At 42.7% G+C, this 25,043-nt stretch overlaps 1 protein-coding gene across 1 annotated transcript in view; it reads left to right on the top strand.

Annotated features, from left to right (window-relative positions):
* MAN1A2 (mannosidase alpha class 1A member 2) overlaps positions 1-25,043 on the top strand; it is a 123,736-nt gene that overhangs the window by 25,567 nt on the left and 73,126 nt on the right. Inside the window, exons 2-3 of the mRNA XM_086616575.1 lie at positions 5,366-5,621; positions 19,314-19,410. Of these exons, the coding sequence (XP_086472701.1) occupies positions 5,366-5,621; positions 19,314-19,410 (353 nt within the window). The remainder of the gene's footprint in view (positions 1-5,365; positions 5,622-19,313; positions 19,411-25,043) is intronic.

Raw genomic sequence — 25,043 nt, 5'->3', positions numbered from 1 at the left:
TTTCTCTTCATCTTGCTGTTTTCTTATGTTTGTCTCAAAATGTCACTTGCTGGAGGACTCGGAGCTGATCACACAGTTAGCACTAGAATTTTTCATCTCTATTGAGTCTCTGTATCATCTTCAAGCACTTAGGTATTCTGCTGAGTGACTGAAGGAAAGTAGACTGTCATTCCAACCTCCTTAATGACTCTAATTGGATTATAGTGCTGTATAAATCATCAGCTTTTGTATATTTACATAGTGGTTCCTGCAGCGTAAACAGACGTGAGCTCAAAACTTGTTTTCCAATTTAGGGCGGTTTCACGCCGTTTGCATCTAGAAATAGATGGAGTTGGTAGAGTGATGGAGCTGTTATCACTGTTGTGTGCAGCACCTGGGCCTGGAAATTTAAAGGAAAGGTAAAGGCAAATCCTTCGCGGCACTTGGTCTTGATGGGGCAAAAACCTGAAGGTGTGCAAAGCACATCACCGGTGGCTCGTTTCGGTAACTGCTCAAACTGCTCACCTGGAGTACTGCGTCCAGTTCTGGAGCCCCCAACATAAGAAGGACATGGACCAGTTGGAGAGGGTCCAGAGGAGGGCCACGAAGATGATAAGAGGGCTGGAGCACCTTTCCTATGAGGACAGGCTGAAAGAGTTGGGGCTGTTCAGCCTGGAGAAGAGGAGGCTCCGGGGTGACCTTCTAGCGGTCTTCCAGTACCTCAAGGGGGCCTACAGGAAAGATGGGGAGAGGCTGTTCAGGAGGGCCAGTTGTGATAGGACAAGGGGTAATGGTTTTAAAATAGAGGGAGGTAGATTCAGGTTGGATATTAGGAAAAAATTTTTTACCATGAGAGTTGTAGAACACTGGAACAGGTTGCCCAGAGAGGTGGTGGATGCTCCCTCCCTGGAGACGTTCAAGGCCAGGTTGGACGAGGCCCTGAGCAACCTGATCTAGGTGGAGATATCCCTGTTCCTTGCAGGGGGGTTGGACTAGATGACCTTTGAAGGTCCCTTCCAGCCGTAACCATTCTATGATTCTATGATGAATCTTTTTCACACAGGGGGATTGTATTTGAGGACATGCATGTTAACCATGGGTTTTTACCAAAAGCATTTCTATTTATGAGTAAAGCACACCGATTGTGAAGTCTCCTCTTTGAATTAGGTTAATGTGGATATACCTTGGACATCTTTTTAAGATCTGAGGTCTTTGTTACCCCGTTTTTCTAAAAATTCAGTTTTTTTCAGTGATGGTCGATCCTTTGGGAGAACTTCAATATCCAATGACAAAATGTTAGTAGATCTAGTCAGAAGGTAAAGGCTGTCACTTGCCTCCAGAAACGGAGTTTTGAAAATGAGAAACATACCTCCAGGATGCATTATCCCACACTGAAGGGGTTTGATTCTGAAATTTTCAGTAACACTTGCTGCTTGGCGTTCCCCGCGAGCCGTCTCTGGCTCCCGTACAGCGTGCTGGCTGGGGAGAGCACGGCTGTGGGGAACCATGTCTCCTTCTGGCGACCTCCTTCTCCTTCGCTCCAGCTGCATCTCAAGCAGAGCCCTCTGCTAGCCTTGGGAAAGCTTTCCAGATACAGGTTTACCGTTTCAAATCTTTCAGTTGATAGAAATTTTCAGCTGCTTTTGTGACTGCATTGAGCACGTTGCTGCCACAATAGAATGTGAGTAATTTTTACAGAGGTACCAGAAAGTTATTTTCCCCCATAAATGCATCATAGTAGAAGTTCGTGAGACCTCACATGGAGTACTGCGTTCAGCTCTGGGGTCCCCAACACACGAAGGACATGGAGCTGTTGGAGCAAGTCCAGAGGGCCATGAAGATGATCCAAGGGCTGGAGTACCTCTGCTATGGAGACAGGCTGAGAGAGTTGGGGCTGTTCAGTCGGAGAAGAGAAGGCTCCGGGGAGACCTTCCAGTGCCTAAAGGGGCTACAGGAAAGCTGGAGAGGGGCTTTTTACAAGAGTGTGTAGTGATAGGACAAGGGGAAATGGCTTTAAACTGAAAGAGGGGAGATTTTGATGAGATCTAAGGGAGAAATTCTTCCCTCTGAGGGTGGTGAGGTTGCCCAGAGAAGCTGTGGCTGCCCCATCCCTGGAAGTGTTCCAGGCCAGGTTGGATGGGGCTTTGGGCAACCTGGTGTAGTGGACGGTGTCCCTGCCCATGGCAGGGGGGTTGGAACTGGATGATCTTTGAGATTCCTTCCAACCCAAGTTTTACTTCATAGAATCATAGAATGGTTTATCTTAAATGGTGTCACTCGTATTCTCTCTCTTTTGACTAGTCTTTTGCCATCTTGAAAGTTGCTTCTTTGCCCTACAGCTGAGGAAGAAAAGGGCTGTTACTGTTCAACAGTGTTGGTGAGTTTGGATTTGATAGTCAAAGTGAGGAGCTTAGTGCTGCTTTTTTTTATTGTTTGGGAGAAATACAGATGTGATGTGGGTCATGCTGAGGAAAGTGGCTGAAGAACTTCGCTTGGAACACCTTTTACTGCGTCTGTTAAGACATTGCATTGTATTCTGGTACTGAACTGCCGAAATGTAGTAATGCTGCTGTCATCTTTTTTAAAGGCAAAAACTAACAGCACGTAAGAAAAACGTAAGGGCTAAGAAAGCACTCTGTGTAACAACGGGTTGCAGTGCCGTGGCTTTCCCCCTGCACACTCTGCACATACGCCTGTAATCTGGGAAGTTATTTTCTGGATGACATCAAGTGATGTCAGACTTTGTCAAATTGAAAATACAATGTCTGCCTAAAAAAAAAAAGTCTCTGAGCTTTTGAGCCCAAGCTAAAGACTGGAGCAGAGAGGTATATAAATTAAAAATGTACTGGATGTTTATGAGATAGCCGTCAGGGCGAGTGTGCTGAGGGGTTGAACTGTGAATTTCTGCAACTAAAAACTTGATTTATTGCACTTTGACTTAAAAATCATCTCTCCTTAGGCAGGGGACTTGTAACAGTTATAAATCTGGCACAAAGTAGACCAGTCTGGGATTGCTCCAAGACGATTGTCTCTTAACTCTATGCACATTATTCATTTTTAGCTTCATTGTTTCACCTTTTTTTGTAGAGGTGAATAACCTTTTGTTGTGGCGTAGCCCAGCGGGGAGCTGAGCCCCACACAGCTGCTCGCTCACTTTCACTGCCGCAGTGAGATGGAGAGGAGAAAATACAACACAAGGCTCATGGGTTGAGACAAGGACAGGGATAGATCACTCACACTCTTCCCCTGCTCCAGTGCTGGGTCCCTTCCCATGGGAGACAGTTCTCCAGGAGCTTCTCCAATGTGAGTCCTTCCCATGGGCTGCAGTTCATGAAGAACTGCTCCAGCCTGGGTCCCTCCCATGGGAGGCAGCCCTTCACCAACAGACTGCTCCGGCACTGGCTTTCCCATGGAGTCATGGTCATGGTCTTCTTCAGGCACAGCCATCCGCGCTGGTGTGGGGTCCTCCATGGCTGCAGGTCTTCACAAACTGCTCCACTGTTAATCTCCAGCACCAGTGTGGGCTTCCCACAGAGTCACGATCTTCAGGTGCAGCCACCTGCTCCAGCGTGGGGTTCTCCACGGGCTGTGGGTGGGTCTCTGCTCCACCGTTAATCTCCATGGGCTGCAGAGAGACAGCCTGCCATCTCACTGCAGGCTGTAGGGGAATCTCAGCTCTGGCACACCTCCTCCCCCTCCTTCACTGACCTGGTGTCTGTGTACTTGTTTCTCTCACATCCCACTCCTCTCTCTGCTGTTGGGAGCAGGGAGCTTTGGAGAGCTCCAAGCCATGGCCACCACCCCGTGCCGCCGGGTGGTGAAGGTGAGTGGCCCAGTGCTTTCCCCTCTCTCCACTGCAGGGTCCCACATGGTGCAAGTTTCTTTGTCACTTTTTAAAACATGTTGCTCACAGAGGCGCTGGCTGGCTTGACCCTGGCCAGGGGGGTCCCCCTCAGCCAGAGGCAGGTCTGACTTAGAGTCAGGGAAGCTTCTAGCAGCTCCTTACAGGAGCCCTTCCTCCAAACCCAACACACCTGTGTAGGAAAAAGATCCCAGTTTGAATATGTAGATACATTCCTGGTTTTGTTACCAGTTTGGTGACCGGTCAATCTTGTTTGTGTTTTTTCTGTCAACTTTGCAGTGGCTTTTAGTCACCGTTGGACTAGAGGGTTGTGATGGGTCCCTTTGAACCAAACTCTTCTGATTCTCCTGTATCAAATGATGGTTGCTCCTTTTCATCGGGGCAGACGTGTGATGTGGGCCAAGTGGCTCAGTTCCTCCTAAAAGCAGTTAGGTTGACCTTGCTATCTCTTACATGACTTGCTGCCTTTCCTTTCCTCTATCCACCATCTTCTCCTTGATGTTCTTTGAGGAAAAAGTATTTTTGCCTGGGGGAGGAGACCAGGGAGTAACTAGTGCTCGTTTTAAATCCCTGCAACTATTTTGGCTTGCATTAGTCATTGAGCAGCTCTGTATTTTAAAGAACCTTGAAAAGGTTGTGTTATATTGAGAGTCTGATGTGTATCTTTCTGGTGCCTCGAAATATTTTTAGGATTGGACAGGGCTGGTTTTTGTCTGTTGTTAGAATAACCTCTGGTTTAACCCAGGCTTTAAAACAGCACTTTTCATTTTGTGCGTGAATCTCAAAACTTTTACTGAGCATTAAAGATCGTGGCAGAAGATTGTGCTTAGAACCAAGGTGACGTTGGTTTTGTCAACAGAGGGTTTCAAAATTGTGCCTTTACTGAAAGCTCTTATGGTCCTGAATGGTTTTATAATTAACTCTGCACTTAACGTACGAGGCTTATGGACTGTACTGGCTGGAACAAGGAGTTCTGAATTCAAGACAAAACATGCTCTAGGAGGGTTTGCAGCTCTCATAGCTCACCTCTCATTGTTAATAAAAGGACTGGCTGCGTGGTTGGTGTGTGTTTTTTTTTTTGTCATGGTTACTTCAGATCTTGGCAAGTCGTGTACAATGTATTTTTCATGCAGAAGGCAAGGAAGAGCCCTTCTGATTATTATTTTTTTTTAACTGAATGATGCTAGATGTGCCACTGCACGCGTCCTGTAGCTGAAGTACAGGATGGTAGAGCTTTTCCTCTCCAAATTCTTGAGTGGACAAGCAAAGGTGCTGAGGTATAAGCTAGAAAACCCCTACGATACATTTTTCTACTGTAGTTGCTGATGTATGTGCTGCTCTTTGGGGGTTCATAGCAAAAATAGCATAGGATTGTGCACTAACATAGTTTAGTAAACTTGGCTGAATCGTTAGAATTACTTAAAGTAAAGCAACTTGGGAGGTGGCTTCTGTTTTGAAGCCGCAGTTTGTTTGTAAGCAATGTGTTTTTGGTAACGAGATGCTGACGAGCATTTGTGTCTCTAGAGAAGAAGAGGAACGTCTGAGAAATAAGATCCGAGCAGATCATGAAAAGGCTCTGGAAGAGGCTAAGGAGAAATTGAAGAAATCACGTGATGAGATTCAAGCCGAAATTCAGACAGAAAAGAACAAAGTAGTGCAAGAGTTGAAAAAGAAAGACAGCAAGCCACTGCCCCCCGTTCCGTTACCAAATCTGATAGGGATAAACAGTGGAGAACCAGCAGACCCGGATATCCGAGAGAAGAGGAACAAAATTAAAGAGGTAATGATGATGATGATGACGTGGTCCTACTCGTTCTTGTATCTGATAGTTATTTATTTGGCGTTTAGTTGCTGTTTTGATTAATATTGAAAAGAAAAGAAAAAAAGGACTACAAATCTTTTTAAAGAACAGTAAAGTGCACGTCAAGTATTAATGAACATCAGCATGATTGCATGTTTTTTCCTGGTGTTGGAGTGTTAATGTTTCACTGGGTAACAACTTAAAAATGATTTCAAGGATTTCTTCAGTGGGTTCAAAGTGGGTTTGTCATTAACACATGGAACCAGCAGCAGGTGCCTCTTTAAAGCAGAGCCTGACTCTGTCAGGTTCCATTCAAAGGGTGGGATATGTTAGTGTGTCACAAGATATTCTAAATGTTTAAAAAATGGATTGAAAAGATAGGAAGAAAAATGACCTGCTGCTAAGATTTGCAAATTACTAAATCATCATGTTTTTATTGAATTATTGAGTAGATTGCCTCATTTGCCTGTAAAACATTCAAACTGAGACACTGGCTTAGGCTGTTGGTTCTGCAGAAGCTTGTGCCATGGGAATTGCTGTTTCTGGTCTTTTCCTTTCCACTCCTGGTTGGCCATGAGATTCGGTGCCCTCTTTTGCCCCGTCAATGCCAATTTCCTGTTGTTATTGTCAGGTATTTTTCTGAGTCTGTACTTCTAACTAGTATGGCAGAAACTTTGTACAGGCTTCTTTTTCTCTTTCTTTAGAGTCACAGAATGGTTTGGGTTGGAAGGGACCTCAAAGATCATCCAGCTCCAACCCCCCTGCCATGGGCAGGGACACCCTCCACTACACCAGGTTGCCCAAAGCCCCATCCAACCTGGCCTGGAACACTTCCAGGGATGGGGCAGCCACAGCTTCTCTGGGCAACCTGTGCCAGTGCCTCACCACCCTCAGAAGGAAGAATTTCTTCCTTAGATCTAATGGAAATCTCCCTTCTTTCAGTTTAAAGCCATTGCCCCTTGTCCTTTCCTGCAACCTGATTAGTTTTATGCCTAAAAAATGGGTTAGCAAGCAGAAATGCTTCAGGCCAGAGGTGGACAAGCACAGGCTCTGTAATTAAAGAATGTCCAGGACCGCAGCACTTAGTAGTTACATCAGCTAAATCTTCTTTTAATTTGTAATCCGAATTTAGTTAGCTCGTAAAACCAGACAAAAATAAGTCAGCCCTCATAATAGGGAGAAGGTGGAGCTGGAGTATGTGCCGTGCTGTGAGTGGATCACCCAACTTGGAGTTTTACTTTGAATCTTAGTGTTGATGAGATGAAATCCACTCTTGCCAAGTAAGAATCGACTGCTTGTGATACACAAGTGATACAACACGGAGCTGTATCGCTGTTTGACTCTCTCAAGTAGCAAATCCTTCTCCAGAAGGTGTATCTGTTCTGTTAGTGACTTCTGCAGAAGCACTGTTGACTGAAGTTGTGTGCAGAATAGTGGACCCCCTTGGTTAGGGCCCTTTCCCAAAGGATAGCACTGAACTGTGGATTTCCAAAGGCTCTACTGCTTTTCAAAACTGTCCCCTCCAACATTTTCAGTGAGAACATACAGAGAATCTTGCTTTGCGAAGCAGCTTCTGTAGGGGAAGATGAACGGTGAGTGGTACGGTCATGTAGTTGTCAACACTTCTTAGTTTTAACTACAGATTACTGTGCTCAAATACCTTTGAGTCTGCCACTGGTGGATTTAATGGGTAGAATAAAATGGAGTTGCCCAAGTAATGTGGAAGTACTGAGCACAGCTACCAATGAAGAACTAGCTGGAAGAAATAATCAACTAAAGTTGTTGTAGATCAAGCCTGCAATTGGAGAGAGAGTTGAAAATCAGTATTTGCACTTCTGGGAGTGCCTGGTCAGGATGTAGGCTGAGGGGAGATGGGAAGCTATAGGTTAATACAGAATGGCAGTTTTCTTGGTGACACGATAAGTCATAAAGTTTGGACAATTCTTCCTGATCTAAACCTGAAGGTATAGCAATTTGTGAATCAGGAATCCGGGGTAGTTTGTGAGGATCAGAGCTACTATCTGGTGATCCTTAGGTGCAGGTGCCACAAATCTCATGCTGTAAAAGGCTTACTCTGTTTTTTGGGTTTTTTGGGTGATCAGCCTACGTGTGAGTCAAGCTGGCAAGCTGTTTTGTAATTGCATAACTCATGATGACTTTTATTGTGATTTCTGAAGTGTTGCCTTTCACAGCCAGACCAAAGATTTTACGGGACTATGTATGAGGTGGGTGAGCACTTCGGTCAGGATAATCGTACCTTTGTGCTGAGCAGTGACATAGTGTGACTGCTGTTCAGCATCGTACCCGCATGACTGAAACTGCTGCCTTTGTTGTGTGAATTGCCTTCATGGAAGCAGTCTTGTTAGTACTGGGGATCTCCAGAACTTTTAAATTCTGTGATGCTGGGCTGCAGATCATCACTTGTGCAGCTCGGATCGTGAAGGTGTAGGATACAGGAGTGGAAGGTCTGCAAGTGAGAGTGGTCAAACGATAACGCCGAAGAGCCCGTTGTCTTACACTGTCCTTTTTGTTTGGCTTTGGGGTCTGCTTCTGGATTTGGGTACCTGCTGTGTTGCTGTGAGTATAACATGACTGAGATAAAACATGTGTCGACAGATGAAGAATATTTTGCCTGAAACCTGTTTTTTGACAGCTCCAGGTGTATCACAGGAGGCTTCAGTGATTCCAGAGATGCAAAGTGCGTTTTGAAATACGCTGTGATCATCACCGAGGTCGTCTCTCGCTGTTCGTTCTGAACAGTGTGGACCAAAACAAATAGTCTTCGTAGGTGAGAGAGAGACTTAGCAAAAAAAAAAAACAAGTCTCAGGAGATAATATCTCTACCATATCTCTACCAACTCAACACCTAGCATATATAGCATTTCTGACGTGCAAAGCAGCGTGGTTGCCTGGATTGAGACCGAAAAACCAGCACAGGGAAGCTCCTGGCTCTTTGGAGGCTGCATATCTGGCTTCAGAATTCCAAAGGTGGTCCTGGCAAGGCCTTTGGCTCATGCCTTGGTTTACTTTGAAGTGTCCTGATGCGTGTTTGAGGAACTTCCCTCTCACGGAGCAGCTTTAGGCTGTCTAAATTCACAGAATGAATGTGTTTGTACAGCCTGTTTCACCTGGTCTGAAATGGTGAAAAACTATATAGAATTGGGCTGATTGTCATGGACAGTTTGTAACTTGTACGTGGGTCTTTGCAGTTGGGAGAAAGAGTGGAAGATCTTCAAATGGGCATCTAGTTTCTACCATTTTTACGTAAAATTTATTTTTCTTTCCAAAGAACAACTTGGTAAAATCGTTTTTCAGCACATCTTTGTGTCAAAAGCGGGTTTGCAGTACTTAAAACCAAAATATGTATTTTTAAAATATTTATTTTTTTTTAAAGGGCGTATAAAAGTAAAAAGAATGTGTAATGCTCTTAAGAGAGCTTTGTAAAGCATTTGAAAGCTTTATGTAATGGGAGTGTTTACTGAGCACTAAGACTTAAGGTCCGTGGAGTAAACCAGGAGCAGAATCTACGTGTCTTGGTTCTGGTTTTGCGTGTTTTTTGGTTCTGGTATTTATATTTAGTGTTCCGTTGTATTCTCAATTGTGACTCATTCACAGATTTGTAAAACTCGTCTATATTCTTCTAACAAGCTATTAATTTAGTTATTTCAATAAGAACCACTTATGAGTTGGCAGATTATTTCAGATGCACAGTGACAACTTTGAGAAGTGAAGGTTTCCACCTGCTCACTGGACCTGCTTTGGAGCACTTCTCTAGAGTAGTAGCTTGCTGTTGTGGCTCGTAAAAAATTGCTGTGGTTTTTAATTAACTGGTACTTTAAAAATAAACACATCTGACATTTATTCTTCCTGGTACACTTACTATTGTGTTAATCTTTTTGGAAAACTCTACAAGTTACATCTACCATCTCACACCACCATTTTCTCATTTTTTAGTTTGAAAAAAAAAAAAATCACTGAAATATTAAGATGTCTTCTTATTGTGGTTAATGCAAGGAAATAAAGACCTAAACACATCTTTATGAAGTCAGTGGCTTACTTTCCAAGATAAATTAGATGTAAGTTGCATGAACACTTAGAATTTTTGCCCTTAATTTCCATTATTATGTCCTTTTAAATGGTGATTGGAATATTATTTTTTTTTCTGCAGTTTAAGCGCCATCATTACGTAGTACTTTTTTTTTTAAATGAGTTTTGTTTCCTTGAGAAGTTATATTTTACCAAGGCAAATAAGGAAAACTTTATATATATATTTTTTTTACTGAGAGTTCTGATTTTCTTTCATTTTGGTACATAAATACCTGAAGGGAGAGTGCGGCGAGGACGGAGCCCGGCTCTTTTCAGTGTTGCACAGTGGCTGGACAAGAGACAACGTGCACAAACTGGAGCACAAGAGGCTCCATGGGAACGTGGGGACCCCTTGTTCACTGTGTGGGCAACTAAGCACTGGAGCTGGTTGCCCAGGTAGGCTGTGGAGTCTTCCTCCTTGGAGATGTCCATATGATGACTGGACATGGACCTGGGCAGCCTGCTCCAGTGTACCGTGCTCGAGCAGGGAGGTTGGACCAGATGAGCTCCAGAAGTCCCTTCTGACCTCAACCACTCTGGGACAGGATGGTGTTTTTTGGCTAAACCTTCCAGCTGGAAGAAAGCTTCTCCAGAATATCACACAAGTGAACGTAGGAAACTTCAGAGTGAAATAGTTTTTATGTTCTAGGTTTCAAAGATAGACTGGGAAGTCTGAGTTCTCTGGAGCTTTTGTTCTACTACCTGTTGTGTATTTGTTGTGATATGCAGTCAGGTCATTAAGCAGTGCTAATTGTGCATGGACTTTTTTTACTTCAGCTTGAAGGAGGTGTGATGCTCACATAAATGAGCTGGAGTTGTGAAGTGGCTGAAGCTGCTGGCGGTCGCTTGGTGGCTTCTTGGGCAGTTTGAAAGCTGTCACAGCTGTTTGCTGAGAAGGGGTGGCAAGGAGATCTCGTTACCTTCTGAGCTGTTTGCAACAGCTGCTTCTGTTCCTGAGTGTCATGACTTTCTGGTGAAACGGAAAAGCAGAGAAAAACACTTCAGCAAAAGTTGTGAAATGGGCAGCCAGGGAGCAGAGGGGCCACAGCTAAAGATCTTGCTCCATCTGACACCTGCAGAAGGAGTTGCTGTTGGGCTTGGATGCTTTGCACAAGGGAGCAACGAGGTCCCAGCTGGGAAGCTGGGCACATTCCGACTTGAGTTCTTTTGCAGTGAACTCCCTGTGGCCTTCAGCAGAACTTTCAGTGTGACCTCTTTTAAAACAGGATTTGTAATATGTTGCCTTTTAGAAGGGGAGGTAGGAAGATTATTTAATGTTAGTAGAGGCAATTTTGGAAATGTACCAAGAAGAGAAATAATTAAAATATATTTTTGTCATGGTCACTGGGTGATGCTTAAGAGGCTGCTAACAGTGTTGAGAATTTTAGAATCGTAGAACAGTTTGGGTTGGAAGGGACCTCAAAGACCATCCAGTTCCAACCCCCCTGCCATGGGCAGGGACACCCTCCACTACACCAGGTTGCCCAAAGCCTCATCCAACCTGGCCTTGGATGTCACAGGCTATTTTATAAGCAGCAAAACTAATGGTTTCCTATGGATTTTTGACCTACATCCCCTTATACCACCCTCTGCTCCTTGGGCACACGTTGCTGCAAACACCTTCGACACTATTTGACCGTGTGAGTTGCAGCATGTTCTGTGCCTGGCTCAGAGCTACCCGTGTGCCACATGCTGCCCCTCCAAATGAGTGAAGGCTTGGGTTGTAACTGTCCTCCTCCCAGTTGGGGTACTGGTCTGGGTCTGTCTGTCTCATCGAGCCACAGATATTTTTCTGTTTTTCTTTCCCCCTCCCCACGAAAAGTAGAGGTCTCAACTATCTGGTTCCTCCAACTCTGCAAAATCAAGTTTGAAATGCGGGAGTGGATGCGGAGGCTACTGCAGATGTGTGGGGTATGATGGCTGCACAGGCAGCAGCGTTGCAAACCTCATTCTGTTCAAAAAATCAGGTTAAAAATAGTAGTAAGTGTCCTTTTACCTGAGTTCTATTTGTGTGCAAAAGAGCTGTGCAGAAGGAAGCAATGCTTGATCATGCAGAGGTCTCCTCCTGCTGCATAACTCCTCTTTTCATAGTTACTGTTCATACAACTGCCACTCGAATCTCATTTATTTTTTCGGGAATTGCAGTGTTTCTGGTCTAGCCAAGTGGGCTGCCTTCTGTGACCGGGGGACTCTTGCTGAAAATTCAGCATCTAAAATCAATTTAGAACAATTTCATTGTTGCTGACACTTTACATTCTCTTTGGGTTTTTTTGGTCAAACTTACTTGGACTTCTGGTTGGTTGGGACATCAGTTTTTAGTAATACCTGTCTGTTGTGTTTCAAGTTTTGCTCTGTATTTTGTAGCTCACTGCTCCTGGCTTTGATCCCAATAAAAATGAAGCACAATTAGTTCCTAAGACCTATCATTTAAAGTATTTACGATAACATTCCCTGCAGTGTGTGTGTGTATAAAATAGATATACACACATATTTGAGATGTAAATCTGTATTATAGGTAAAATTGTGTTTACATCTGTATATATGTATACAGACACATCATTTCGGTGGTTTTGTTTGCACACTATTTGGATTCTCTGTGTTCTGGATTCTCAAATGTAATTCAGCATGTTGAGAACGATTAAGTTGGCTTTAAATTCGTTTCACTGCACTTTTTTACTGCTTATCTCATTTTTACTGAATGAGCGAAATTATGTGAAGAAATGATGGACTCTTTTTGATCAAGCCTGTTGGTAAGCTAATTTTCAATGGAAAATTGTGCAATTAACACTTTATCCGGTACAGGCAAGTTAGGAATGGCCCTGCACAATGTTCTGTCCCAGCATGTTGGGATGGTTGTATAAATAACTCATTTCACATTCATAAATCTTTAATTTATGCCTGTGAGAAGCTCTGTAGCTTGGTGCATTTATTTTGCTTGGAGAGATGAATATAAAGCTCCCCATGTTTGAGCTGCACATCTGGGCTAGGTTGCCTTGGTTGGTAACTTAAAATGTGCTGCTAATGAGGAACACAGGTTTGTATTTTTGAGATGTATTTTGTATTTCAAAGATGAATCCATTTATTCAAGTTGTAGCAGTTACGGAATTCTCCAGCACTCATGTGATATTGGAAGCATGTTAAAAATTCAAGAAGGGCTTCATTATTGAAGATATCTTTTTTTTCCCAGACCATCGTGAGAAGAACATGTCTTTCAAAGATGAACTAACACATTTGCAATATTTAGAATTAAAAAATGCAAAATCAAATCAAGAAAACAAGGTAACATTTCACTTCCCTGACATAATCAGCCGAAAATGAGCAAGACCCTGGGTAAATTACTTATCTTCAGAACTGAGTAAATCAAAAGGCTCCATGGTATCTGATTGACCTTTCTGCTATTTTTTAAAATTTTGTATTTGATGTGTCGCTTATTCCCCTACTACAGAAATTTTGGTAGCAAAAGTAATGATTTATGACTAGATGGAAGAAAGCTGTATGTTAAATTATACAGGATGTTTTATACCAGTGACGATGTGTGTTTTGCAGCTATGGAGACTTCGATTGGAAAGCAAGAGCATCCTCTTAAATGCAGTAAAAATTCTACTACGTGTTAGTCATCTTTGCGTAACTTCTGCTGTAGTTTCTCAGCAACTCTGTAGAATATATGCCAGTGTTTTCTTTAACATAGTTTTCTCAGTGTTAGTGCTCGATGATGTTACATTTCAGAATTATTGATATTAATTATGTCATTGATACACAACGTGAGCTACTTGTAGTCGATGAGTAACCTCTTCTGGTGTGCTCCGGGAAGACATAGACCATCTGCATATGCAGTACTGTAATACCCAAAACTTGCAACAGTTTTTTCTGGCTTAGTTTGCTCTGAGATGTGGATTCTTGATTTGCCTTGTTGGCATCCATTCTTATTTTCTGCTTTGTTACCAGAGGACTAGAAGGTGGCTAACGAGACACCGGTTTTTGAAAGGGCTTCAAGGGGAGATCAAAGAACGGCAGACCCCTACACCTGATGAAGCTGAGCAACCTGGTGTAGTGGTGTCCCTGCTCATGGCAGGGGGTTTGGAACTGGATGATCTTTGAGGTCCCTTCCAACCCAAACCCTTCTGTGATTCTGTAAGTGAATGGTGCAGGTTAACAGAATCTAGAACAGGGAACAGAATTGTTGAGCACACAGATACCTAAGATTTCCCCCTATATTTTTAAATGATGTCATGATGCACAAAGCTGTAGAAGATCCTTGAGATTGTCAACAAGCAAGTGAACAAGGGAAATACGGTGTTTATGTACAGGATTTTTCAAAAAAAATGTTTGGCAGATTCATCACTAAAAGATGTTGAACTAAGCAGCCGTGGGATGGAGGATTCTATCTCTGTTTGCCTGGAGAGACTGGTTAGAAGGCAGGAAATGGAGAGTACAAATTAATGGTGCTGGAGGCCGTAAGAGGACGTGTGCGGGGCTCCGTGTGCTAAATTATGCAAATAAATAATTTAGAATTGGGAAATGGATGAATAATGGTCTGATCGGCTTTGCTGCCAACGTGGAGATGTGGAGGAGAAAACTGAGGCCAGACTGCAGAATTGCAGGAAAATCTGACGTGACTGAATGATTTTACGTGGCAGAATGGTTATCCCCCCTTTCATTTCTCAGCTCAACGTAAGATGATGCATATTGGGGCTGGAGGGGGAGAAATTCCAATTTCACGCTTAATATGGAAAGGTGTGAGGTGACTTATTACAGCCCGAAAATGAGAGCTTGTGTTTATAAGAGTTCCTTGGAAATGTCACTGTAATCTCAGCAGCAGACAAAAAGCAACTACTCCGTGTTTTAGGGAAGGAGAACAAACCAGGCCAGGTTCTTGTGGCAGTGCGTGGAGCCAAGGGGTGCATCCTGCCCTTCTACGCTCTCAGCTTCAAGAAAGATGCAGTAAAAATCAGGAGTGCGTGGGGTAAGCTGATGAAGATGATGACATTGATGCCTGAAAAGGCAAAACTGGAAGAAAGGAACTGCTTTCTGCTGGCTGGTGCACGGTCCTGGTCGTTGACAGAGATGATCTGGGAGGTTCTGGTTTTCTGAACACCACAGGACCAGTCAAAGCTGTCCCTACCAGTTTCTCTTGAAACGATGAGGACGCATAAAGTCAAAAATACTGGTTCATCACTTTGGGGAAAAAAAAAAAGCATTTGGCTTTCTTGTGCAGCTTTGGGCAGTCGGTTCACTGCTGTAAGTTCTCCAAGTTCAGGCCCTTTACATCTCCTGTTCCAGTTCTCACCAGTCTAAAGCATTTTCCCCTTAGTTCCATCAGGCATCTTTAGACTTAAAAGTATTTCATGCCATCATGAAAGGACAGGCTTCCCATTCTGCATGTGTTTGATAAACATTTTCGTTTTGTTTTGGGAATGGATTTGTCACCAGATTCATCAGTGAAAGAAGAAAACCCAGCTTTCCGTGTGCCAAGCAGACTTTTCCAGTGGCACTGTTCGGAAACGCGTGACAGAGGCACAGACTGGTGGCTGAAATAATTTCTCTTTAGGTAGAGATTTGTAGCTCCCAGAAGAATAAAATAATCTGTATGAGTTTTCTAAGTTCCTTCAAAAATCTCAGTCTCTATGCAAGGAAAAGATCATTCTTTCATTTAAGCTCCAAAAAGTATTCTCTGCAGACAGTATGAAAGTGGTTATTAATTTTTAATCTGTCAATTGAGCAGTAATCTTGTCTAGCAAGTCCTTGGTTAATTTTAAAACAGAATTTGAAGGTGGTTTCTGTAAATCTCTTGAAATCTTACCCTTAACCCAAATAGGTTATTTGAAAGCAAAACCCGTTTGCTGTCCCTTACGCATGTTCCTGATGCATGGCAAGGAGAGGATCGGTTTCTCCTTTCTATACACAACCAGTAAATACTGCAAATTACCAGTAAATTGTTTATTTTGCTTATTTCTCAGGATTGATACTCAATGGGCCCTGTCCCCTATGAATGATTTTCGTCTTCAAAAGCGAAATCTGGCATTAATAGTGTCAGTAAAAAGTCCATCACTAAAATAATTTGTTCTCTGGTGGACAGATCGCAAGATCTTTGTATGATACGCCATCGAGCTCCGACCATTTACTTTGACAAACTGGTGTCGGGTTTGGAAATTTCAGCTATGGAAATTTATCCCTTGCCTCTTTCACAGTCATTGATCCATGCTTGGACCAGCTTGTTTTTTTCACTCTACTGAGCTTAAGATGCCTCTGTCATGACTTCTTTAAGGGTTGTTTTGTTTGGGTGTTTTTGCAAGTATTTTTGCCTCCTTTCATTAGTGCTGGTGTCCCAGTCAGTGTCTGAGACTTCCTTCTTTTCTTAACAACAGGGTTTGTTGTTTTTTTTTTTGAAGCCTATGTAGCTATTCTTCAGCATTTCCACCTTTCATACTACAAACGTTATCCGGCGTAACCTTCGAGATAATTTTATTTTTTGAGATCAAGAGTTCATGTTGCTTGGACTTCCTGAGCCAAAGTGACATCCTCTGTTAAATTTTTAGCTGGAAGAGGTGTCTATTGTCTCCTGTCTCTCAAAAGCTTCTGTGTGGACAACTGCTCCCAATAGTAGGGACGTTGTATCGTTTCCTCTCTGAAAACCTCAGCTGGTGCAGTCAGCTGCCTTAGTCTCTTGTGTCCGACAGGGTTTCTGGTCTCAGTGGTGTGTTCTTAGTTACTTCTGCATTAATTCATGAATCTGGTGAAATCCACCCCTTTACAGTTTCTATCTTGGTGAAATTTTATCTTAGGATGAATTTTATCTTATGGATATAGAAACATTGTATGTCGTGGTGTATTCTGTTTTAGTTCTTTGTAACTTCCATAGTTTTCTTGGGTTTCCTCAGAATTAAATAGTCTGTAACAAAATTCGTGCCTTCACCCCAGATGCATAGCGAATTGGGACAGTGAAATATTCCATTGGGACAGTGAAATATTCCATTGGGACAGTGAAATATTCCATGATTAACGTTCTGCCATGAGGAAACGAGTTATTCTTCTTCTGGACTCAGCCAGCTTTGATCTATGCTGGTACTTGAGAGTTGATCTATACTACACTTGGAGATTTTTACAAAGCTGAAATATCAATGATCATTTCATGCTCCTTCATGAAATATTTATTTGATGCATCCAAAGGTCTCAGAAGCCCAGTTTCCCTCATGTGGAAGCAAGTTGGTTAGATCTGCTGTGTCGTGGTCGCCTTGTTGTTTAGACATCCATCTGTTACCAAACTCACCCAGAGCCCACTGGTCAGGAATTCTTTAGGTTTGTCCTCTAGTGCCTTCTAAAACTATAGGTCTGTGTTTTCCCAGGTAGGGTTTTTAAGAACTTAAAGGTGGACTAGGAAGTTGTGAGTTAGAGCAGGACACTTCATGGATGCCTTGAATGTCCCATTCTGACTGGAGAAAGCCATAAGTAGCTCGGTCTGATCCCATACCTGATCCTGCTTTGAGCAGGAGGTTGAACTAGTGACATCCTGAGGTCCCTTCCCACCTGAACAACGCTGTGATTCTTGATTCTGCGACCTTAAGTTGATGAACAATTTTATATAAAAAAGTTTTAGGCTGATTCTGGGTAAGGTTAGTAAGAGGTCGTAGAGGGGCTTCTATGCTGCCCATGATCAGGCTTTTGTTGCGTTTGTCCTGCTGTAGTTGTCTTGCTGGTCAAAAGAGGATCCCTTCACCTGAGTCATCTTGAGGTTCTAATAGTATCAATTGGTCAGTCTGAGAAGTGCTTTGTGAACACTGCGGAATTGGTGAACGCCAATGAAATGGCTTTTTTCTCTTGTAGTACAGTGTTTGCACCCTCCCCTTCCTGCGTTACCGGTTCATGGCACTGAAAGAAGCGATATGGCGTCGTTGCCTCATCAGGTGCCACAGTCTTTTAGTGCAGGTACCAAAAGCAACCCGTGAGCTGACTTTGAGCAGTAGGAGATCTAAGGAAGGAATTCTTCCCTCTGAGGGTGGTGAGGCACTGGAGCAGGTTGCCCAGAGAAGCTGTGGCTGCCCCATCCCTGGAAGTGTTCCAGGCCAGGTTGGTTGGGGCTTTGGGCAACCTGGTGTGGTGGAGGGTGTCCCTGCCCATGGCAGGGGGTTGGAACTGGATGGTCTTTGAGGTCCCTTCCAACCCAACCCGTTCTATGATTCTGTGACCTCTGGCATCTTGACAGGGACATCTGTGCCTAGGTTGGTGTCGGTTTAACGCAGCGGTGCTGCTCAGCTGCTGGGCCTGTGCGTATATCTTTGCTGAGACTCAAATTTATTGTTTGGGAATGAGTCAACGGAGCCATGGGAAGACCTGGAGGGAGTTTACGTTCGAAGGAATTACAGCTGTGTAGGTTGGACAGGGATGTCTTGATGGTTGTATGGAGACAGGGACTTCATTTTGCATGTCTCAGCTGGCAGTTTAGGTGCAGTTGGAAGGATTTGGGATTGCCCGATGCCGACTTCCACTAAATCCTGAACTTTGTAAGAGAAGAGAGCTGCTTCTGCGTGAGGTAGGGCTGGTAAGGTGACTGGCTGCTCCCCACTTTCTAGCCAGCATCTCCTTGTTCTCTGCTGTGCTCCATGAGGATGGTGACTCTCTGATTAAAATAAGACAACTGCAGTCTAGTAAATCGTAGTGAAAACTTTACTTGCCCTGATAGAATCCATTTCTTAAAGGGTAAGAACTGGTCTGTTAGTCACATTAGGATAGTTTCTCCTCTTAGAGAGCATTTCTTAAACTTGTGGAGATCCTGATTTAAGTCCTATATGTGTTTTTTTAGGTTTTCATTTATATTAACAATATTTTAATGCTATTTTTAAGATGCAATATTAAAAGAAAATATGTAGGATGTAGCATGGCGGCTGCTTTAGGACAGGTTTGTTCCTGACTGTTCTTGTATCTGGGGCAGTGTCTTTTGGAATCTAATTTCTTCCTGTTATTTGCTTTGATCTGTTTAGGTAACTATTAATATTTGATTTTTTTTTTAAACTGCATTCGCTTTGCAGTTTGGTAGCTGCTGAATTTCTGCTGTATACCAACAAGCAAGGAATTGGAAAAGTTTTGGTAAATCCATAAAAGCTTAGTGGCTCATGTGCACAACTAATACTCGTGGGACAACAAGACCTCTTGGTTTTTAAGTATATTTTGCTTACTAAGTGATGGAAGCATCTATTAAAAAGAGTTGAGAACGTTTTGTGGAGAAAAATATTAATTTTATACTGCTTTGTTCATTATACTTTCTAAAGAGCAGAACTTCTGGCATTTCTTTTGGTAGAGGCTGTATAACAATATATCTTTGTCAAGCAGGTGTTACTAATAAATCTATTATGCCTTTTCCAAAATGTTTAGTCATACTTGGATGTGCCAGTGTAAATAAATCCTTTTTATGCTTCAGATATTGGTACATATATTTTTTCTTTTGGTTGGCATCTTCTATGTTAGCCAGTATTTTGCACCAATTCCTTATGCTTAAATGTGTTCCTTAAGCTTAAGTTTCTTCCGTGTCTGTGTGTATATTTAAGGAAAAAAAAAGTCATGTAACTGAATCCTATTTTTTCCATCTCTTAGATGATGAAGCATGCCTGGGACAATTATAGGCAATATGGATGGGGACATAATGAGCTGAAACCAATTGCCCGAAAAGGACATTCCACCAACATATTTGGTAGGCTGTATTTTCTGTTTTGTTTTTTTTTTTAAATATTTCTGTCCATGCTATCCTCTTTGACAGTCTACCCAAACTTCCTCGCAAATTCTGTTTTAATATAGTTTTTTTGGAGTGTGGATGGCAGAAGTGTGTCAGTTATTTCAATGGTACTTCAGTGAATTACTTCAGTAAACTATCTTTTTGGGAGTAGTATGTTCTTACTGTTGCAAAGGTAAGCTTTATGCACGCTGCTCCTTTGTGTACAGTGTGTATATGTATGTAAAAAACCCTAACTTACAATGCAATGATGATATTTTGGGATGCAATTAATATAATTTTTTTTATTAAAAAAAAAAAACAACCTCATCTTGTCTAGATCTTTGTGTTTAATTCCATGAGAATGTGATACAAGACAAAATGCACATGGGAAATGCTGAAAAACTGCTAGTACCAAGGTGAAATTTAAAGTAGCTTTTAAAAAAAGATCTGGGTAAGATCTGTACTGGTAAGAAAAGTGATGTTGTTACTTGATCTGTGACTTATGGATCCTGAACCAATAGGCTTGAATCAAAGAACAAAACAACATTTAAAATACAGAAGTTTGAGAGTGGGGGCAAGGTTTGAAGAAATTCAAGGGATGGAGTAAGAATATTTGAGCACTGGAGTGTGAAGATGAGTATTACAAATGGCATTTAGAATGGTATCAGACACGAGGAAGGCAAAGATCAGGAAATTGAATAGCCTTGTGTTGGGTACGTGTGATCACGCTAGATGGCTTTTCTTCCTTAAAACAGCAGTGACCTGCAGCAGTACTGCTTTTTTGGTGTAAATGCACTGGGACAGAGTCAGTAGAATAGTGATTGGAAGGGGACAAGCATTTTCTTGGTTCTTGAACCAGGAAAGAATCCATTTTTTGTCCCCAGTTCTGTAGGATGGACTGGTTCAGAAAACCTGGTTGTAACTGTTGGGGACTGATCCCTGGAGGTTCTCTAGGTTCATGCTCTGGTGTAGCAAAACATGTAACCGTGATGTTAGTGGTTAAGGTTGAGCCTGGATTGGTCTCGAATGCACAGTACCTGGCTGAGCCAGGAAGTTGATGCATTTATTGAAGCTCGTGCATTTATTTTGAAACGCACACGGGAGAGCTGCTCTGAGACTGGGTAGAGCTTTCTGAACTTTGTTTGGGGTTTCATCCTGTCTTCATCCACCCTCTGGAATCTGAGGAAGCTGCAAACCTAAAACCACTTTTTACATCAAGAATGAGTGTGAATGTATTCTGTGTACCTTAAATATGTTAGTGTGGGTTCTAATAGTTTGCTTGAAATGAAGATTTGCTTGGCTTTAATTGTAAGACAGTTGGCTAATGACTTTGAGGTTGGGTCTCATTGTAGTTGCTATTTGTTTCGTTTATCTTGCTTTAAACCTTGCAATTGTTTCTTGTGGATGATAGAAATACAGGTGAGGATTGTGTAATTGTCTTGTTTTCTGTGCTTAGTGCCTGAACCCAGAATAAACGATTTTGATTTAAATCAAAATTTGGTTAGCTTTTTGTTTTCATTCTTAGAGGAAAAAGTAAACTCCCAGAGGAAGCTTATTCCAAAAGAGGAGTCAAAGTGTTATCCAACAATGAAGGAGTTAAATTTTGTGAAAGAATTGAATGAAGGGTTTATTAGGCTGTTTGCAAATATCTAAAGACCCAAGGTCTGAGAACAGGATGAACCAGCCTTGGAGTTCTAAAGAGCGATTCATTGAAAAACTCCCTGTCAAGAGTTGGCCATCCTTGACAGGGGAACATCCCAGAAGATGTATAAACTTTGTTTCCGTGTTTTGGATTGTAAGTATGTGCAGCAGGAACTGGGGGAAAGGAAGTTCCAGCAGGAAGAGATCAGGACCACCGACTCATGGACCACCTACCCTAAATGTAACCCAGACCCAAACAAAAGGGGCAGAAGCGATGGACTGAGCATGAGATTTTGATGAGATCTCAGGAAGAAATTCTTCCCTCTGAGGGTGGTGAGGCACTGGCACAGGTTGCCCAGAGAAGCTGTGGCTGCCCCATCCCTGGAAGTGTTCCAGGTCAGGTTGGATGGGGCTTTGGGCAACCTGCTGTGGTGGAGGGTGTCCCTGCCTGTGGGACAGGGGGTTGGAACTGGATGGTCTTTGATCATCCAACCCAAACCATTCCATGATTCTATTATCATGTACACGGAATGTGTATTTTGTGGCCAGTAACATAAAAGATAAAATTTTGGAAAGATAAAATTTTAAGAACCAACATAATTCTCAAGAGTTGTTGACCAAATTTGGAATTAGAGCAGTGTTCTGATAACACAAGAGAAGTTTCTTCAGGTCAGACAAAAGACAAAACATGATTGTTAGTTACTCAGCCTCCAAAAATTGCTCATGGCAGGTACCTGGGCAAGAAATGTAAGAGCTGGGAAAGGCTGTGGTCAGTGTTTCTCAGTGGTTCTGAGTTTCATTCCATATCACATATAACCTTTTCAGTTTTGAAGACTGCTTGGTGGCCCAGGTGACTAGTTTTGGTATTGGAAAAAAAATCAATCCATTATTCATCTCTTCTTTGCCATTCATGAGTTTGTAGAACTGCGTATGCCCTCACTTGTGTTCCTGTCTCACATGGAGGGTCTTGGTCTAAGTCATTTCTCATACATATGGTTTTTCTCATACCTTATACATTGTTACCTCTTTTCTTTATATCTTTTCAATGAAATTCCTTGTTTGTTTTGTTGTTTATTTTTTCTTTGAGAGGAAGACTAAAACTCTGTGTTTGATTTGTTCACTGTTCCCTTCCTAATAATTATATTTTGCATCTTTTAGGCTCCTTATGGAGTCTAGAAACTCACTATAGGATGACTTTTTTCTGCAGTAGCATGCCTTTTCAAAATCCTCATCCACCGTATATGGTATTTCTGAGCTATTTATAAATATGATGATTTAGAAATATTTCCAAATTATTTCATAAATAAGCATGTGCCCAACGTTCATCTTTGGAGGATCCTGCTGGTGGTTTTCCCTCCCAGTGCCAATTGGTTGTTTGCACTTATCCGGTGTCTTATCTTTTAAACAATTACTCATCTGTGCAAGAGCATTTTTCTCTTACCCTGTGCCAGGTTAGTTTTCTTAAGAGCCTTTGTTAAGGGATGTTCTCACATACCTTCTGTATATGTGCTCTGTCCATATACAAGTTTGCTTCTTAAAAAGACTGTAACAATTGTTCTCACTGGCTTTTTTATATGTTTCTGAACTGATGATGTTAAATCCTCTGGCATTACTCAGAAGAATGAAAGTTTTGCCTTTAAAAAAACGCTATAATGAGATGCACAGATGCAAAGTGGAATTAGATAAACACGTGTCACTTCTGTAATTTGCCTTATAGACTAGTGAGGTAAACATCTACATCAAAGGGTAACCAAGAAATTAAGTCATTAGGGTTCAGGGCTCAGGCTCAACTTGAGAGTTTTTATTTTCTCTGATAGCATCCTCTCCTGTTTTTTCTCTTGTAAACCAGATGGTTTGCTCTGAGGGGGGGAAAAAAAAAAATGTTGGTTTCCTGTTGGGAATATTTGGACTTAAGTTTGTTTTGATTTGGGAATTATTTAGGTTGTGAGAATTCTATTCCTGAATTTAAATTTGTGTCCTGTAATTTGGAATTAAGAACAGGGGGTGTAGTAAGGCAATGAAATTAAGGCTATGCAGTCTTTTTTGGACTATGTCAAAATATGAAGTAAATAGACATGCCAGCTAAGTAAGGATTAGCTCTGAAATACGGCAGGTACAACTCCGTGGGCACACGTACCACGTGGGAAGCAGACACAAGCTTTGCCGTTGGTTGGACCACGCTCTGCTCGTCCCCAGCACCCCGATATTGTTCGCTCCAGTTTTGCACCGGTTGGATGGAGTTTTGTGGCTGCAGCAATGAAATCAGCTCCTCTTCATAGAATCATAGAATGGTTAGGGCTGGAAGGGACCTTCAAAGGTCATCTAGTCCAACCCCCCTGCAAGGAACAGGGATATCTCCAACTAGATCAGGTTGCTCAGGGCCTCGTCCAGCCTGGCCTTGAACGTCTCCAGGGAGGGAGCATCCACCACCTCTCTGGGCAACCTGTTCCAGTGTTCTACAACTCTCATGGTAAAAAATTTTTTCCTAATATCCAACCTGAATCTACCTCCCTCTATTTTAAAACCATTACCCCTTGTCCTATCACAACTGGCCCTCCTGAACAGCCTCTCCCCATCTTTCTTGTAGGCCCCCTTGAGGTACTGGAAGACCGCTATAAGGTCACCCTGGAGCCTCTTCTTCTCCAGGCTGAACAGCCCCAACTCTTTCAGCCTGTCTTCATAGGAAAGGTGCTCCAGCCCTCTTATCATCTTCGTGGCCCTCCTCTGGACCCTCTCCAACTGGTCCATGTCCTTCTTATGTTGGGGGCTCCAGAACTGGACGCAGTACTCCAGATGAGGTCTCACGAGGGCAGAGTAGAGGGGGAGAATCACCTCCCTCGACCTGCTGGCCGCACTCCTCTTCGGCTGTCTTGAGGAAAATTTAGAAGGTGGTGTGGACCAAAATGTGTAGAAGTGGCTCAAGCTTTTATCTAGAGATGGAAAAGCTGCCGTGACATGACGGCTGGTAGCGTTGTGTTGGTTTTTGTGTTGTGTTTCCAACTGCCTCGCTGGCAAAGTAGTTTAGGGTACAATTATCTGTATAAATTGTATCTTTACTGCCTTGGAAGATTAGAACTTGGCTTGCTTCACGTGTAAGATTTCTGCACTCGGGTCACACAAATATCCTGGAGTCCAGGTAGCATCTTGCTCTCCTGTTTACCATCGAATATGGATCTTGCTTTGCTCGCTGCCGGGCTGCACTGGCTGCTGCCTGTGTTTAGGTTCTGCATGCTTCTCGCCATCGCTCACAGGTACTCTTCCCTTCCATCTTCCACGTCTTGATTTCTCAAAATGGAGTTGCTCCAGATCCGTGGGTTTGGTTAGTTTTGGTTGACTGCTTCATGTGTGCAGCTGATCACCATCACCCTTCACATCTCACCTGTTACCCTTGCCTCCCCTCCTTTGTGACCAATCTAATGCCAACTTCTTCCTCTCATTCCTTCCTGACTCTGATGCTCATCCTGATGTTTCTTTCCCAACATTACGGCCTTTCGGGTACCACTAGGACTTAACCTTCTGCTGATCCAGGTGGTGGTTCCAGCATTGATCTTGGTTGTGGTCTGCACGCTGTTCTCTGCCGGTCTGCAGTGATTCACTTTTGTGTTTGTGCTTAAAAACAAAACAACACAAAAAATACGAAGGAGACAATTGGAAAGAAGCGCAGAAAGTCGAACCGGTCTGGTATTAATATGCTAAGCCCTTTTCCAGTTCAGTTTTGAGGACGTTCAGGCTTTGTGCTGGTGGGGCTGCATTCAACTCTATGAATTTTGAGTGAAGCTGAAGGGCCGTGTAGGATTTAGCTGGAGAGCAAAATGAAGCCATCAAGTGGAGAGCAGAGAAGAGGAAGGTTTGCTCTAGTATAAATTCTTAAACGGACTTTTCAAATTTGGGTCTGAAGCACAGAGCTATATAAGCAGCAGTTTGTTGATTAATAACATCTACCTGCAGGTCTACTTTTTAATGGATTCAAA

Source organism: Tauraco erythrolophus, chromosome 1 (assembly GCF_009769465.1).
Source record: "Tauraco erythrolophus isolate bTauEry1 chromosome 1, bTauEry1.pri, whole genome shotgun sequence".
Classification (NCBI taxonomy): Eukaryota; Metazoa; Chordata; class Aves; order Musophagiformes; family Musophagidae; genus Tauraco; species Tauraco erythrolophus.
This window is presented reverse-complemented; position numbering and strand designations above follow the sequence as displayed.